Consider the following 18,185-nt stretch of genomic DNA (forward strand, 5'->3'; position numbering starts at 1 on the left):
ATAAATTCACTAGAGACGCTCCACAGAGAGTATTCAAGCTGAAGAACAGAGAGAAAAACAAAAGAAGAAAAGTGAACAGAGCCTCAGAGAAAAATGAGACACCATTAAGCACACCAACATATGCATAATGGGAGTAAGGAGAGGAGAGAGAGAAAGGAGGGGAAAAAAAGTCCAAAGAATGGTGGGTGAAAATTTCCCAAATATATTGAAAAAAGCTAACCTATATACATCAGGAAACTTACTGAATTCTGAGTCGGATAAGCTCAAAGATATCCACAAAGGATGCATCATAATAAAAATGCTGAAAGTCAAAAATAAGGAGAAAACCTTGAAGGCAGCAAGAGAGAAATGACTTGTGACTAACAAGGGAACCCCCACACACACACCAATAAGATTAACAGCTTACTTCTCAGCATAAACCACGTAGGCCAGGACAGTGGAATAACATATTCAGAGTACTCAAAGAAAAACTTGCCAACCAGAAATCCTACATCCAGCAAAGCTATTTATCAAAATGAATGCAAAATAAAAAATTTTCAAGATAACAAAAACTGAAGTTCTTCAATCTGAAAGCAAGTGACCCCAGATTGTAATTTGAATCCACATGAAAAAGAACACCAGTAAAGGTAATAAGGTAATTATGAAAGACAGTATTAATAAATGTTTTCTTCTTTTCTTAACTGATTTAGAAAGCAATTGTATCAAATAATAGATATATGTTACTGTCAGACCTGTAACATATAGAAAGGTAGTATTTATCTAATATATTTGCCAATAACAGCACAAAGGAGGTGGGTGGGAGCAAAGCTGTATGGGGCTGAGTAAACCATTACAGATGGTAAAGTAGTAATTATAAGAATATTACTGGGTTTGTAACATGAATAGATACAATATGTATAATGGCCATACTACAGTATGGGGGTAAAGGGAATAGAGCTAGGGAATTCCCTGGCAGTCCAGTGGTTAGGACTCCATGCTTTCACTTCCGAGGGCCTGGGTTCAATCCCTGGTCAGGGACCTAAGATCCCACAAGACACGCAGCATGGCCAAAAAATGGGGGGGGGGGGGGGCCGAGGGATAGAGCTATATTGAAGTAATATTTCTGTATATCACTGGAATTAAGGTAGTATAAATCTGAAGCTGACTGTCTTAAGATGTATATGGTAAACCCTAGAGCAACCTCTTAAGAAAAACAAAACTCAATAAAGTATAGTAAAAAAAAAAAATCATTAATTAAAATGCTACATTAGAAAATATTCACTTATGCAAAAGAAAACAATAATAGAGGAACAAAAAAGACATTAAAAGTTAAAAGAAATCAAATTCAACTATATCAACAACAACACTAAATGTGAATGGATTAAACAATCCAATCAAAAGAGAGATTATCCAACACGATAAAAAAAATCATGATTCATCTCTATGTGGTCTACGGGAGACACATTTTAAATTCACAGATAGAAATAAAATAAAAGTAAAAGGATAGAAAAAAGATATCATGCAAATAGCAATCGTAAGAAAGCTGGAGTGGCTATACTAGTATTAGATTAAGTAGACTTTAAAACAAAAAAATTACTACAGATAAAGAGGAACATTTTATAATTATTAAAAGGCCAGTCCAGGAAAATATAAGTTAAAAGCATGTGCATCTAATAACAGAGCACCAAAATACATTTAGTAAAAACTGAGATGGATGAAAAGAGAAATAGATGATTCAACAATAAGAGTTGGAAACTTCAATGCCTCCACTTTCAATAATGGATAAAACAACTAGACAGAAGATTAACAAGGAAAAATTGAATGATAATAAACCAGCTAGACCTAACAGACATTTCTATAACACCTCATCCAACAACAACAGAATATACATTCTTCAAGTAAACATGAGATATATTCCAAGATAGACCATATGCTAGGCCATCAAACAACCTCAATAAGTTTAAAAGGATAGAAATAATATAAAGTATATTCTCTGATCCCACAGAAATGAGATTAGAAATCAGTGGCAGGGAAGAAATTGGGAAAATCAACAAATATGTCTAAATTAAACCGCAGACTCCTAAACAACAAATGAATCAAAGAAGAAATTCCAAGGGGAATCGAAATTCTTAAAGACAAATGAAAAATGAAGACACAACACACCAAAATTTAAGAAATGCAGCTAATGTAATTCATAGAGGGAAATTTATAGCTGTAAATGCCTTTATTAAGAAAGAAGGTCTCAAACCAATAATTCAATCTTCCACATTAAGGCAATGGGAAAATGACAACCTAAACTTGAAGGAGAATAAAGGAAATAATAAAAAGTAGAGCAGAAATTAATGAAATAAGACTAGAAAAGAAATAGAGAAAAGTCAATGAATCCAAAAGCTGATTCTTTGAAAATATCAATAAAATTGACAAACATTTAACTAGTTTGACAAAAAAAGAAAAAGGACTCAATACAGTCAGAAATGAAAAAAGAGACATCACTACCAACCTTACAGAAATAAAAAGGACTGTAAAGGAATACTGTGAACAAATGTATGCCAAGAAGTTAGATACCTGTTTTTCTAATAGATATAAATGAAATGAACAAATTCCTAGAAAGACATAAACAAATAAAACTGAATCAAGTTTAGAAGAAATAGACGATCAAAATAGGCCTATAACAAGTGAAGAGATTGAATTAGTAACTAAAAAAAAAACAAAAAAAACTATTCAAAAAGAAAAGCCCAGGCTCAGATGGCTTCACTGCTGAACTCTACCAAACATTTAAAGAAGAATGAATACCAAAACTTCACAAATCTTCCCCAAAATAGAAGAGGATGAATACTTCCCAACACATTTTGTGAAGCCAGTATTACTCTAATACCAAACCAAAGACATGAGAAGAAAACTACAGACTAATAGTTCATATGAATATGGATGCAAAAATTCTCAACAAAATACAGCAAACCAAATCCAGCAACTTATAAAAATAATTATATACCCTAATCAAGTGGGATTTATCCCAAGAATGCAAAGTTGATTCAATATCTGAAAATCAATTAATGTAAATTAATCATATCACTAGAGTTAAAAAACAAGATCATCTCAATAGAAGCATTTAACAAATTCAACATCCTTGCATGATAAAAACACTCAACAAATTAGGAGTAAGAGGGAAGTGCCTCAACCTGATAAAGAACATCTACTAAAAACCCATAGTTAATATCATGCTTATTGGTGAAAGAGGGGATGTTTTCCTGCTAAGATAAAGAACAAGACAAGGATGTCTGCTCTCACCACTTCTATTCAACATTATATGAGGTTCTAGCCAGGGCAGTTAGCTGAGAAAAAGAAATAAGATTGACAAGGAAGAAGTAAACTGTCCCTATTTGCTAATGACATGATTTTATGTATACAAAATACTAAGTAATTAACTAAAAAACTATTGGAACTAATAAAATGAGTTCATCAAGATTGCAGTAAACATAAATATACAAAAATGTTTTATTTTTATATACCTACAGTGAACAACCTGAAAATGAAATAAAGAGAATAATTGCACTCACAATAGCATCAAAAAGAATAAAATACTTGGGAATAAATTTAACAAAAAATACAAACTTTAAAAACTACAAAACATTGTTGAAAGAAATTGAAGAAGATCAAAATAAGTGGAAAAATATCTCCTGTTCATGGATCAGAGGATTTAACATTGTTAAGACTGAAATATTCCCCTAAATGTAAGAGCTAAAACTATAAAACTCTTAGAAGAAAACAGAAGGGTAAATCTTCATGACCTTGGATTTGGCAAAAGCATTCTTAGATAGGACACCAAAAGTCCAAGCAACTTAAAAAAAAAAGAAAAAGAAAAAGAAAAAAATGTGGATGTCATCAAAATTTATAACTTTTGTGCTTCACAGGACACCACTAAGAGCAGGAAAAGACAACCCACAGAATGGGAGAAAATATTTGCAAATCATTTATTTGATGAAGGACTTGTATCCAGAATATATAAAGAGCCCTTACAACTCAATAATAAAGACAAATCACCCAAATAAAAAATGAGCAAAGGATCTGAATATACACCTATCCAAAGAAGATATACAAATAGCCAATAAACATGAAAAAAAAAAATGTTCAGTATCACTAGTCATTTGGGAAATGCAAATTAAAACCACAAGATACCACTTCACATCCACTAGGATGTGGGATAATACAAAAAGTTGAATAATAACAAGTTTTAGGAAAGATGTAAAGAAATCAGAAGACTCATATACTGCTGATGTGAATGTAAAATGGTGCAGCCATATTGGAAAACAGTACAACAGTTCCTCAAAAAGTTAAACACAGTTACCATATAACTCCGCAATTCCACTCCTAGGTATATACCCAAGAGAAATGAAAACATATGCCCACACAAAAACTTATACACGAATGTTTATAGCTACAGCAGCATTATTTATAATAGCCAAAAGATGGAAGCAACACAGATGTTTATCACCTGATAAATGGATAAACAAAATGTGTATATCCATACAATGGAATATTATTCCGCAATAAAAAGGAATAAAGTACTGATATATGCTACAACTTGGATGAACCTGGAAACCGTTACCCTAAGTGAAAAAAGCCAGCCACAAAAATCCACATATTATATGATTCCATTCATATGGAAGTCCAGAATAGAGAAATCTGTAGAGACAGAGATTTGTAGTTGCTTATTGCTTGATGAGGGATGGGGTGGGATGAGGAGGATGGAGAATGATAGCTAAAGGATATGGGGGTTCTTTTCAAAGTGATGAAAATGTTCTCAAGTTGGCCACGATGATGGCTGCACATATCTGAATTTAGTAAAAACCACTGAATTATACACTTTAAGTGGATGAATTGTATAGTATGTGAATTATATCTCAGTTAAGCTGTTTTTTAAGAAACAGAACAAGGGAGGTCTTTGTGTACTATTCTGGAATAATCTCCAAAATATTTTGTTAAATAAGAAAACAAGATGCAGGAGAAAAAAAAGAATTATTCCATATCCTATATGTAGGTTGTGTATCCTCTAGTTACATGAATCTATAAATGTGTTAAAATTCATAGTGCAACAAAAGAGGAAAAGGTAATTTGATTGTATTATGATGTAAAAATATAGAATCTTTAAAAATACAGTAGAAATTGAGAGAGGAGAGGTACTGTCACCAGACTTGGTAGTTCTGGTGGTGGACATCTGGGAAGTCTTCAAGGAGAAAGTCACACTTGCAAGTATCTTGAAGGATGATTTGGCTCTGGACGGATAGATATTTAAGGAGAGGTTTGATGAAGAAAAGAAAATCATTTAAGGCAAATGTTAACAATGGCCAAGAGTACAGAGTAGAGAATTTCTGACCATCTGGGGAGCATTAATTGTTTAGTTCGCTGAAAGGAAGGATGCACACAGGAAAGAAAATAGATCAGATTGTGGATTTCCTTGCGCGTCAGGTTAAGAATTGAACACTTTGTTGTATGGTCATTGATGAGCCATGAAAGGTATTTGATCAGAACTCTGCCTTGGGGATATTATTCCATGGGAACTGCTAATAAATAAGTTGTAGACCAGTTAGAAGGCTGTTATATTAATTTAGTCAGAGAATGAAGGACTAATACAGGTGGTGGAGATCTGAGAGAGACGGGAACACATGGGATCAGTATTGTGAAGAATGCGGCAGCTGGTTGGGGAGGGAGAAAAAAGTCCAAAAATTGGCTCTTTGGTTTTGCGCCTACGTGACTGGGATGATAGTACTTGTTAGGAAAAGGAAGGGAAAGCAGAGAAGTTGATGAGTTTAGGTTGGGAGTTGTTTAGTTTCAGGAGCTAGGAGACGTCTAAATAAGACACTTAATGGCAGTTACAGAGGGAAGCCCCACGGTATGGTCGGCACCACACCTGCAGATTCAACCAACCTCAGATGGAAAATATTTGGTGGGGGGGGGGGGAATCCAGAAAGTTGTAAAAAGCGAAACACAAATTTGCTTCACAGTGGCAACTATTTACATAGCATTTAGATTGTATCAGGTATTGTAAGTAATGCAGAGATGATTCAAAATATACAAGAGGATATGTGTAGGTTATATAAAATGTGGGAAAGATATACGGTGGTGCAATCAGAAATTTGAGTTGGGAAAGTTGGAAGTCAGGGAAGCTCATGTTGGATAACTTCAAGTTTTTTCCCATAAAATATGAAGCAAGGTCATCCACAGAGAGGGAATAAAATTGAAGAGTGTTTCTAAGGAGCTTTAAATATTTTCTCTAATTCTGCCCTTTTGCATGAATGGAAAACAAATGATCCACATCAATTATAATAGGTAATTATACGCCTTTAACATTTGCTAGGTATCATGCTAAGAGCTTATTTCAAACTTAAAACATCCCTACCAGACAAAAGGTATTAGCAGTTTTATCCACATATTACAGAGGGTAATACATGAGAGAGAGGGAGAGGATTGGAAATAGCTCAAGGTTACCCAGCTAATCAGAGGGGGAACCAAAACTGAATATGAGCTCTAACTCCGAGCTCTGAGGATGTTAGAGCATGCTTTCTGAGGTTTTCCTTTCAAATTTCATTAAAGCAGCAAAATGTTGGTTCAAGAATTTACACGGATTAAGGGGATAGAATACAAAGTATGTATTCCATGTATACAATGAAATGCAATTTTAATTTTAATAAAGTTAACCTTTTAAATAAATGGAGAAGGGATGGCTTGTTTAATAAGTGCATTGGGGCAGTTAACTATCCAACTTTAATTTTTGTTAATTAATTTTGATCTCCTGTTTAAAATATATATAATAGAAATCAGAACAGTGGTTGTCTATGGCAGGGTAGAGATGGATTTAGGGGCACAGGGAACTTTCCAGGGTAACAGGAATTTTCTATAATTTGATTAGAATGTTGGTTGCATGGGGGTTTTTTTGTCAAAACTCATTGAAATGTACATTTAAAACTCTGTACATTCCACTCTATGCAAATTTTATCTCAGTTTTAAAAAGGGAAATCTATCTATAGACCTCCAAGACATCATTAAATTTAAAAAAGCAAGCTAAAGGGTGAGACGTATAATATAATACCATTTGTAGAGAAGAAAGAAAACATTATTTCTGTGGATCCACACTTGTGTATGTAAATGTCTCATGGTTCTTGGGTCCATCTACTACTCCACCAAGAGGTCCTTCCGCTAGTGTCAATCTTGGTGCTCTTAGGGTTTCTTTCTGGGATGCGAAGAAAAGAAAGACTTTTATGTTATAACATCGTTAGCTTAAGAGTAAATTTCCCCATTGTTCATAATACCCCTCGGTATCATATTCTCCAGTGAAGAAAGATACTCTTTCAGGAAATCCTAACTAAAAAACATGACGTGTTTGTATAGTGATTCTGGAAACTAGTACATCTTCACAGACAGCCTTGCATAATGGGGCTGTAATCAGGTGAGCTGAATTCTTGTTCTGAGTCTGCCACTTGATTAGATGGATATTTTGGAGTAATTCGTCTAATCTCTCTGGGCTTCAATTTCCATGTTGGTTAAAAAAATGGACTGAACTGATGACTGAGGGTCCATCCAGGCCTAAGATTCAGTAAACCCTGTTCCTTCACATGGACCTTCTATGAAAGAGGTCACTTGACCTACAGTAGACATATGGAAAGTCAGATTTTCTCTGCTTTTATATTTTGAAACAGGTGACAACCAAAGCCAAGCAACTGAAGGATTCAGTTTCCTGCTCCCCAGGTGAGTCAGCTCCCACTCCATCCCATTAATCTAAAGCCGTGCCTTCAAAATAAATCCCTTTCTATAATAACTTGTTTTGCCCAATGGACTCTACTGGTCATCTCTGTGAAAGGGATCGAATTACAAGCACCACAAGCCAATGCAGCCCTGCACACACAGTGGTGCTAAGATGTACTTAATAAGTTTGAAGAACTGTAAAAACCTTGTTCTTCTCTAGTATTGGGGGGGAGGGGGGCACGCAGGGGAAAGCCAGTCTGCGCCATTTCCCCACACTGTCCACCATTGCCACCACACACACAACGCGTCCTTCAGGACAGACCAAGCAGCTTCTCCAAGAATCTATGTTTCTCAAAATCCATTTCCTCCAGGGACTTCCCTGGTGGTGCAGCAGTTAAGAATCTGCCTGCCAATACAGGGGACACGAGTTCGAGCCCTGGTCCGGGAAGATCCCACGTGCCATGGAGCAACTAAGCCCGTGCACCACAACTACTGAGCCCACGTGCCACAACTACTGAAGCCCATGCTCCGCAACAAGAGAAGCCACCGCAATGAGAAGCCCGCACACCACAACGAAGAGTAGCCCCTGCTCTCCGCAACTAGAGAAAGCCCGCGCACAGCAACGAAGTCCCAACGCAGCCAAAAATAAAATAAATTTATTTTTTTAAAAAAAATCCATTTCCTCCAAGACTAAGTGGAATTTTGTTCAAGTCCCCATACTTTTTGCTTGGAACCAAGAAGAAAATGCCTCCTAAACCTTCCAACTCCACGTAAATACAGGTCCCTGTACTCGATGTAACCTACTAGGGACCAGCAAACCCTGAGATCTCGAAACGTCTCCCCTGGAGAGGGCTGGACGTGCGGTTCTGCGGGCTCCAGCGAGGAGGGCATTTCCCGACTGCTCTCCTACCAGCGCGGCTGTTGGTCTGCGTGTGGAGGCCCAAGCGCGCAACGTGTTTCTGTGAAAGACGCTCCCCTCCGACACAGTCTCCAGAAACCTGCTCCTGAAAAGGCGGGGTGGTGGGGGGTGGGGGGTGGGGGGTGGGGGGGCGGGCGCGGACAGATCTTCCTGGAGCACCGGAGGGGTCGGGACTGTGTGAGCAGGGCGGGAAACGCGTGGCTGAACACCCCTGTGGGTGGCAGGGGGCGTGTGCTTTTCTGTCAAGCGAGGCATCGTGGTGGCACAGGAAGCAGCTTGGCTCGGGGGGGCGGGTCCCCCGTGCAGGCAGTGAACCCAGCGGGAGGTCTGACGGATTCACTGTACTTGCGCTCGTGGAATTAATAACCACCCTAGATTCTGAAGAACATCTTTCCGTACCTCGAGACTAGCCGCTTATCCCCTCTCAAAGAGACCTTCTCATTCTCTGATCGCAACCTGGCCCTGGGAGGCCCCCGAAGTCCTCAGAGTGGTGGAAGGACAAAGGCTTGGAATCAGGCAGAAGGGGGTTCAGATCCCACCTCTGCTGCTTCTGAGACTGACTTCCCTCCTCTGTGCAGTTGGGGTCACGATGGCTGTCTTTATAGAATAGTGTGAACATTAAGCATATAATACATGCAAAATGCCCAGCGCACTGTCTGCTGTGGTGAAGGCAGCTGTCCTGACTCTTGTCACCGGAACTGACCTTGCCCTTCCCCTCCGTGTGTCCTTTCTCACAGGGATGGTCAGACTCTCCGAACTCAGATCCACAGCCCAGAATTCCAGGCCCCCCAAGGCCGCCGCGACCTTGCCGGACGACATCATCACCCAGCGGGAGGAGGCCAAGCAGTCCGGAGAGCGGGAGGAGGAGGAGGAGGAGGAGGACGGCGAGGAGGAGGCCGAGCCGGAGGCCGTGGAGGAGAGCCGGCCTCGGAGGCGGAGGCCAGCCCGGCCGCCCGAGCCGGAGGAGAAGGTCCGGGGAAAGAGGCAGAAGGACTTCGACATGTCGGAACAGCACGAGTCCAGCGACGACGAGAGCCAGAAGAGAGAGCGAGAGCGAGCGCGAGCCGCGGAGGAGCCCTGGACTCAGAACCAACAGAAACTTCTGGAGCTAGCATTACAGCAGTACCCAAAGGGATCCTCTGACCGCTGGGACAAAATAGCCAAGTGTGTCCCGTCCAAGAGTAAGGTGGGTGACGCCGGGAAGGAAGGCCTCCGAGCGGGTCTAGATCACACGGACGCGGCCACAGCGGGTCCACCGACTTTCCCTCCTCCTACGCGTCTTTCTATCCACCTCATCTCTTACCTGCCAGTTACCTTCCACTAGATGTCTCCCGAGAGCCTGGGAATCTGCACTCGACTGCTTAGTGTAAATGAGGTCAAGATTCCAAGTTGAATCGTTATACAGACCAGTTATGTTTTCTCAGTGAAAACCCCACGCATAGATCATAACCTTCCCCCACAGCAATCCCGCCAACCTTCTGGAGCGTTCGCTCGGCGGGGGCGGGGCGGGGCAGGGACGGCCGGGCAGCGTCCTTGTCGCCGTGAGGGCCGCGCAGGGCCAGGGCTCCCTCGCAGGCGGAGGCTCTCTTCGGCCAGCAAGGAGAAGGTTTCCCACAGAATCACGAGCCCTCCAGCGCTTCACAGCTCTTTAACCCGGGGAACACGTGTGGCGGCCGGCGTCGCCATGGTCACCAGTTCTGCCGTGTAAGTTGTCTGGACTCAGCGGTAGCACCTGTGGACCAAAGGCTGGAAGCAGTGTTGGGGGCGGGGTCAGGGAGAGGTTGCCCTCAGGATCAGGATCCAGCTTGTCCTCTGTAGCCCTTTCCTCCCTGTGTACAGCTTTTAGTGTCTATTTAAACACATCTGCAGAGAGTTCCCAAATGCCAACTCAGATAGGAGGGAAGAGGGGCAGCCCCTGTGGGAAGTCAGGCCCCGTCCGGCCTCTGTCTTCTGCTCCGACAGTTGGGAGCTGCAGAGCCTCCGGTGTGATCTTTTCAACTCCAGCCTTTCCTGACACAGCCTCCTGGGCGTCTTTCCTTGTAGCCATACCCTTCGTCTGAGGCACCAGGAACACCGAGAAATCAAAAGAACCAGTCTCCTTTGCCTTCTGTGCCCATCACTCAGTAGCCTGTGGGCACACTGATGTTCATTTACATTTTTTTTTTTTAAATTGAAATTCGATGTCGGAAAATCTAGCTCGTGGCCATACAGGTCTAGTTATCTATCACCTACTTTAAAATGAGGAAGTTGAGAATTCCCGGGGAGAAAAATAAACCATTAGCAGTTGATCTATTTGAGAAACACAGATCCTCCCAGCCCCTCCAACTGGTTTGCCAGAAGTAATTATTTTCCCTGAATTTCTTTAGCATCTGTCGGGACACAGGCATTTACATGTGTGATGAATTGACACTGGCTTAAAATGAAGGAGCTGGAACCGTGGATTCCTGCGGATAGCACACTCAGAAACTCATTGCCGTGGGGTTTGGAAACCTTCCTGGTTCAGGGAGGAATGAGCAGCACTGTTTATTATCCTGCAGGTGTTCCCCTTAAGCCTCCACGTCAGAACCAGGTCCAGCGGAGGTTGCCTGCTGGCTCGCCCGCTGCTACAGGGCGACTCCCTGGAAGTGGCCCGCAAGCCGCTGGGGGCCCTGGGCCTGAAGGAGGAGCCTCTGCCTGAGGCCCACACGGGGCTGGGCTGGGCCCCCCACCCTGGCAGGCCTGCTGCTCAGAGCCCAGGGTCCCTGCATCCCCCCCCCAGAGCGCTGGGCCGGCCGGGCGGCTCGGCTGTTAGGGAAAGGGTGACACTTCAGGCAGGTGGCCCTGGGGGCTGCAGAAGAGGCACTTATTAGAAGATTCTCTCAGAACACTACTAAGCCAAAACCCCAGGAAGAGAATGAACACCCATTCTCTGTCCAGGGCCGCTGATAAAGTCGTCTGCTGCGGAGCACAAACCAGTTCTCGTGCGACCTTAAGTTAGTGAAGGCGAACAGTGCCCTTGGGGTGTTTTTGAACAGAAACAGAAATGGATTCTGGAAAGTACCATGTGATAAACAAGAGAGCAGTGAGGCCCTTCCCCTGCTTCATCAGGGGTCCTCACCCCAAGGGCTGACAGCGACAGGCAGCTGGCGTCTGAAGCTGCTGGTTCTGGAGCCTGAGTGGAAGGCTGGAAGACCTCGGCGGGGCTGGCACGAGCCGGAGGAAGAGCGGGGCACACTCCCCGCAGTAGCCCGTGGGGCTGGGCCGACGTGGCCCTACTGCAGGAAGGTCCCAGGGGCCCCCAGGGAGAGGCAAACCATAATGAGAATGATGTTGTGGAGGCCAGGCCTCAAGGTTTTTCGTTTCTCTGAAGTAATGTGTTGTGACGAAACGGTGAAGTGTTAAAATGTTAAGTACCACTGGTGAGTCGAAAGTCACCATCACAGTAACCAAAGTCTCCGTCCCACAGACGGAAGCCACCGGCCCCTCCCCCAGGGTGCACATCGCACCTCCCGCCCGGGCACCCAGGGAATTCCAGGTGGACAGGACAGCCCTTGGTCAGCGCTGGGCACGGCAGGCTCACCCCACGAGGGTCCCTCTGATTGTAACTGTCAACTCTCTGTCTCTCTCTCTCTCTCTCTCTCTCTCTCTCTCTCTCCAGGAAGACTGTATCGCTAGATACAAGCTGCTGGTTGAACTGGTCCAAAAGAAGAAACAAGCTAAAAGCTGAATCTTCTGGAAGATGATGTTTACCTTATTTTCCAAAAGGATTATTTTAAAAATCTTATGCAGAAATTTGCATTTTGTACCTCACTATTTCTATACGTCACGTGCCTTAGTAAAAAAAATTAAAAATGTAAAATAAATGTTGTGCTACATTGTTTAAACAAATACTGTGTTAAAGGAGAAAAAATCAGATTTGGGTATTTTATAGATTATTTTCTCTCTCATCACTTCAAAGTTTAATTTCCTGGGGAACAAACTGAATAGTGCTTTCTAACAGTCAGGCAAATGTATGATTTTGAAGGAACACATGAGTGAACTAATGTGTAAGAATGAAAACTTAATGTGTTTCTTTGACCAAAGATCACACCAGCTAACGAGTAGCAGGATGCCAGTATTTGGGAGAAAAAACCAGCTTTGTATTGAGCTAGCTGGCTGGGAGTAGTGTGGGGTTATCTTAACTGTATGTATATGCATATGTTATATGTATGTAGAAAAAAATAAGTCTAAATGCACAAGGACATAAGTAATAAACTCTAAGTTTGGATGGTTTGGTAGAAATGCATACGCAACAGATAGAATTTCCAGACAACACATAGGCAAGGTTTTTCGGATCTGATGACACTGGGTCCCACTTTTCAATACCTAAGTTAAAAATCACTATTTTGTGCTGTTACTTTTGACTGAACCATCACCATCAGCTGAGTGCTCCTTTTTAAATCTGTCATTTGCTCAGGGCTGAAAGCAGTTTGCTGAAGTACAAATTGCCTAAACTTGAAAACCATTAAGATCACCAGAACAGTGCTTCCCTGGTGCCGCAGTGGTTGAGAATCCGCCTGCCAATGCAGGGGACACGGGTTCGAGCCCTGGTCCGGGAAGATCCCAGATGCCGCAGAGCGACTAAGCCCACGAGCCACAACTACTGAGCCTGCGCTCTAGAGCCCGCGAGCCACAACTACTGAAGCCCGCGCACCTAGAGCCCGTGCTCCACAACAAGAGAAGCCACTGCACTGAGAAGCCCACGCACCGCAATGGAGTAGCCCCCGCTCGCCACAACTAGAGAAAGCCCGCGCGCAGCAACGAAGACCCAATGCAGCCAAAAATAAATAAATAAAAAATAAATTTTAAAAAAAGATCACCAGAACACATTTCAGGGAGGTGATCTGATAAAATAGCTATAAAGACATCGTTTTTCTCTAAGGAGTGAAATGAGGTTAGATTCCCAGAGAAGGTTTGGGTGGCAGCGGCCACACTGGCTCTGTAACCTTTCAGCCTGAGCAGGACACATGTGGCTCCAGGTAGGCCCGCCTCTGATGCTGTGGAGGACCTGCCACCTCTGCAACGTCAAAAAGAGCAGTGGAGAAACTGCTCTAAGTCATTGTTTTCATGAACTGAGTCCTCGGGCAGCAGCTCCCCTGAGCCTCATCCTGGTCGGGAAGGGGAGGCAGCTGGGGAGGGAGAGGCTGCCTGGCCTGCATGTCAGGAGGCCTCTTTCTAAGAACAAACAAGAGCCGGTCACGGGCGGCACCAGAGCCAACAGCTTCTGCCCCAGAACTTTCTCCTGGAGCCAATGGGGCCATGAGGTTATTACTGTGCATTCGCTTTGGGCCAAGGCCCACTCCCCATTGATGTGGGACGTCTCAGAGGAAGAAGCTGGTGCATGGAGGGAATCAGGAAGGGATTGTTCTGGGTGCTTTCCAGGCCTTGGGTCCATCCTGTCTCCGAGTCCAGGGTCAGGCTTGTCACACAGCTTGGTTGTCCAGCCTGTGACATTCTGTGAGCATCCTTCCATGAAATCACCCTTTTCACTTATGGTACTTTGAAATGGGTTTCTGTTGCATGCACCCCCAAATCCCATGACCAGATTTCTGGGCTTCCAGTGTGGGGAGAGCCCCACAGGGATCCCAAGATGCCTTAAGAGGTACAATTTAGGATGAAATGCCCTAATTTGCCTACCAACCTCGTCTTTTGCACACTCACTAAGGAGGAGTCTTCTAGCATGGTTTTCTACTGATGACTGTCCCTGCCACCAGCCCCTTTCTGCGTGGCCTCCCCTATTTGGGGGACCTGGAGCTGCTGAGTTTTGTTGAAGTAGGACCAGTGGGCCGGGTGGGGCAGGGCTCAGGAGCTCAGCTGCACACAGGAGACCCGTGGGGTTCGGTCTGAGCGAGGTCACGGTCGGGAAAGCAATGGCACCTCCAAAAGGGGTTCCCAACACAGGTCACATGGGGACCAGGCACGGCCCCCCTCTCCTTCCTGATGCCCCAGGGAAGTGCTCCCTAAACCCACTCCTCAGCCCCGCCTTGTGACCTTATCTATCTATTCACACCTCCAAGCTGTGTGACATCAGTGCCTTGTCTTACCTCTTTGTCTCGATTCCTTATCTGGAAAAATAGGGAATAATGGTGGCTGCTGCATAGGTTGTTACGATGATAATCTGGCTTGTTGAACACAATAAATGTTCTTTTTCTATCTGACCATCCAGGCTTCCCGTTACCATCATTTTCAGTGGCCGCAGACGCAGGTAGCAGGGCTGACAGGCCACCAGCCACGCTCATTTGGTCCCTCGCAGGCGGGAATCCCTAGCCTGGGCCCCGGGAGTCCTGGGCACTGTATAGACCCCGGTGGTCTGGGAACCCTGCCAAAGGTACGCAAAGTCTGTATTCTTTTGGACGTGTGGTTTTCTGGAGAGAGGGTACACATCTTTCACCAGTTGCCCCAAAGGTTCCTTACCCAAAAAGGTTAACTCAGGCCTCTGCTCAAGTGTTTACTCTGACTGCAGCCCACCAGGGGCCCACGTGGTACAAGGAGAATCCTCAGACTTGGCCTCTGACAAAAAGAGGCCCAGAATTCGACCTCAGAGTCCCCACCCCACTCAGACCCTGGCAGAGGGAACAGCAGGAGGTGTCTCTTCGTGCGGGGCTTGGAAAGCGCTGGCCTGGCCCCAGCACGCGCCGCCCACCTGCGCCCCCCGGCCCCGCACAGCTTGGGGTATCTGCCCTCATCTTCCCAGAGAACCGGGCCCTTTGTCCTGTAGTGACTGACATTTACTTTCTCCACTGGGGCAAAAGCTTACAGCTCCGTTCTTCACACCACCGACGGCACCGGTTTTCAAGCCCATTCACACGTTCCCTCCTGTGTCCTCACGAAGCCCCTGACTGTTCTAGCAGGTTCCCGCCAGCAGCCAACGCTGCTTCAAGGCCAGGTGCTGTCACCCGCTGCCCAGGGCCCGGCGGGGCTGGCAGGCCTGTGTTCTTTCCCGGCTGTGCCTCACGATGCTTTGTTACTAAGAACTGAGGTTCCCAGTGGACGACCTGGTGCTTCCGTGACATTTGCTTAGGAACCACCTAGAAGTCTTGCGCTCTTATCTCCTTGACTGACCCATGTGTGCCTGGCAAACATCCCGTCCCACAAGACGGGATCAGTTTCGACTGGAATATTGACCCCGTGGGCCAAGTCTCCTCCTGGGTTCCTATCTCAGTTTTAGAATAAATCATAAGTAGCTTTCCCCAGTCGATGTTCCGGACGCCTTAAAAAGGCCTCTTGCCTCTTGGTATGTGCCAGCCCTGCCCTCACACCAAGTCCACCCACCCCTTTTGAAAGTTGATAACTCATCCCTTTAAAATACTAACTACCACAGCCCTTCCACCTGTAGGGTAGTTGTTAGGTTTTTTTCCTCACACTTAAACGGCACAGTTTAAGTTGTGATGTTCTATACACACAGGGTGACCACAGGTCCCAAGTGGCCCAGGACAGTCTCAGTTTATACCTGTCTCCGTGCACCCAGTCTGGACTGCACGTTACATGGTCACCCGTCTGTGAGGGGCTGCTGGAGGATGGCTGGTCCCAGAGGTCCCTGGCGGGGGCGGGGGGGACGACTCTGAACCACACCCCCATCCCCGATGGCTCGGAGGCGTCCGCGTTCGTTTTGCTCGCTTGTGGCCGAGAAAGCGCGAGGACGGAGCGACTGTGCTGACCCTGAGCCCTGGTGCCCCCGGGGGCACGGGGACCCACCTGAGTCGGGCCCATCCCGACCAGGGGGCTCCTGCCAGCGTCAGGCAGGCTCCCTGTGCGCTCCCGCGGCTGCCCGGGCCGCGGCCCCCTTTAGCGCTTTGCCGCACGGCCTCCCCTCCCGCCGCCCCCGCCACCCCCGCAGCTCCACCTGTAGCTGGGATCACGGCGGGGGCCGGCCTGGAAGTCACCCCACTGTCTTGGCAGGAGTCCCAGCCTCCTGTTTGAATAAACTGCTTGGCCCTCAGCCTTCAACTTGATTCACCGGAGAGCTAAATTAACACGCTGTAAAACTGAACGGCTGCAATTATTTTCCCCTCTGGTCTGGGGAGAAAAAGAATGGCTTCATGTAAGACAGAAAAAGGGAAACCACGTTAGCAATCGGATCCCCAGGGGGAAGCTACCAGTGTGTCCAGAGAGAGCCAGGGGCCAGTCCCGGGGCCGTCGCCTCCCCTGGTGGGAAGTGGGGGAGCAGGGCAGCCCCTCCTCCCGCTCCCCCGACTGAGCACCTGGCCTGGCTGCTCTGAGACCCTCCAGCCTCAGCAGGGACCCGCGGGTCCAGCTCCCTTCCTCACGCCCTCCGTGTCCTCCCACTTCAGGAACTGCTACAGGAATGAACAAAAGGACACCGATTTCTTCTGCAGGGAAAGTTGACTGCTCACCTCTTGCCTTCACCACCTGTCATAAGCCAGGAGCCTGAGGGTCAGTATGCCCTGGATTATTACAGGCGTTCAACTCAATTAAGCCCATCTTTGGTTAGTAGAGTTTAAAAAGAAATCCTACTTTTACAAAATGAAATGGACAAAGATTTGAGTGGCAATGAGGGGGTCGTCTTTTTTAACGAAGTATAGCTGACTTACAATGCTGTGTTAGTTTCTGATGGACAGCAAAGTGATTCAGTTATACATATACATATATATATATTCTTTTTCATATTCTTTTCCATTATGGTTTATTACAGGATATTGAATACAGTTCCTATCCTATACAGTAGGACCTTGTTATCTACTTTATATACAGTCGTAACTGCTAATCCCAAACTCCTAATTTATCCCTCCCCACCCACCCCCTTTCCCCTTTGGTAACCAGAAGTTTGTTTTCTAGTCTGAGTCATTTTTTAATTTTGTATGTCCTAAATTACAAAGGAACACGAACAATCTCTGCCATGCTTTCTTTTCTGTTGTAACTCAAAAAGAAATATTTTGTAAAATTTAAGATAAAATATCAAATTGTTTATCCCAAATTATCTTGGTTCCAATCTGTCTCACAAAGGACGATGTTCCCGCAGTGACAACTAGATGCCTCCAGACGTCTGACCCAAGCTGGTCTCCTGTTTCAAGAGGCCTGGCATAGGAAACCCCCTTGGAACTCTCCTCTGGCTAAACTGAGATCTATCCTGTTATGTTAAAACTGGAACCAAAGCATTGGATGCGGACGTTTTTGCCTGGGGCTGTGTTTCCATAACAGGAGAGAGGACGATTCTGGCCTGGGGTGGGTGACGAGGAACCCAAACTTGCTTTAATCCTGGGACCGGTCGGCTCCAAATACCACCCCCCACCCCGCCCCGCCACTCAGCACCAGCTCCTGGCAGCAGCGAAAGCAGCTGTTTGCAGCCAGCTGAGCGGCCGGAGGGGCCACTTCCTCCGGGAGCAAAGCCTGGGGTGAGGCAGGGCCGCTTGGTACCTCCTTCCGGGTCTTGGCTTGGACATTAACTCCAAACCAGAACAAGGGCTGCAGTCATGGAGAAAGACTGTTCCGAGGGAGGAGTTAAACATGGGTCATAAATCAGAAGAAAGTAAAGAAGCTTCCAAGGACCTGAGAAGCCCGAAGCTGTGAG

At 45.3% G+C, this 18,185-nt stretch overlaps 1 protein-coding gene across 2 annotated transcripts in view; it reads left to right on the plus strand.

Annotated features, from left to right (window-relative positions):
- The window catches only part of DNAJC1 (DnaJ heat shock protein family (Hsp40) member C1), a 200,909-nt gene extending 188,429 nt beyond the window's left edge, over window positions 1-12,480 (plus strand). Inside the window, exons 10-12 of one of the 2 annotated variants that reach the window (XM_061181597.1) lie at window positions 7,674-7,722; window positions 9,376-9,824; window positions 12,276-12,480. In XM_061181597.1, the coding sequence (XP_061037580.1) occupies window positions 7,674-7,722; window positions 9,376-9,824; window positions 12,276-12,344 (567 nt within the window). In that variant the 3' untranslated portion in view covers window positions 12,345-12,480. The remainder of the gene's footprint in view (window positions 1-7,673; window positions 7,723-9,375; window positions 9,825-12,275) is intronic. The other variant, XM_061181595.1, reaches the window with a different exon arrangement.
- The last annotated feature ends 5,705 nt before the right edge of the window (window positions 12,481-18,185 follow it).

Source organism: Eubalaena glacialis, chromosome 2 (genome assembly GCF_028564815.1).
Source record: "Eubalaena glacialis isolate mEubGla1 chromosome 2, mEubGla1.1.hap2.+ XY, whole genome shotgun sequence".
In the NCBI taxonomy this organism is placed as follows: Eukaryota; Metazoa; Chordata; class Mammalia; order Artiodactyla; family Balaenidae; genus Eubalaena; species Eubalaena glacialis.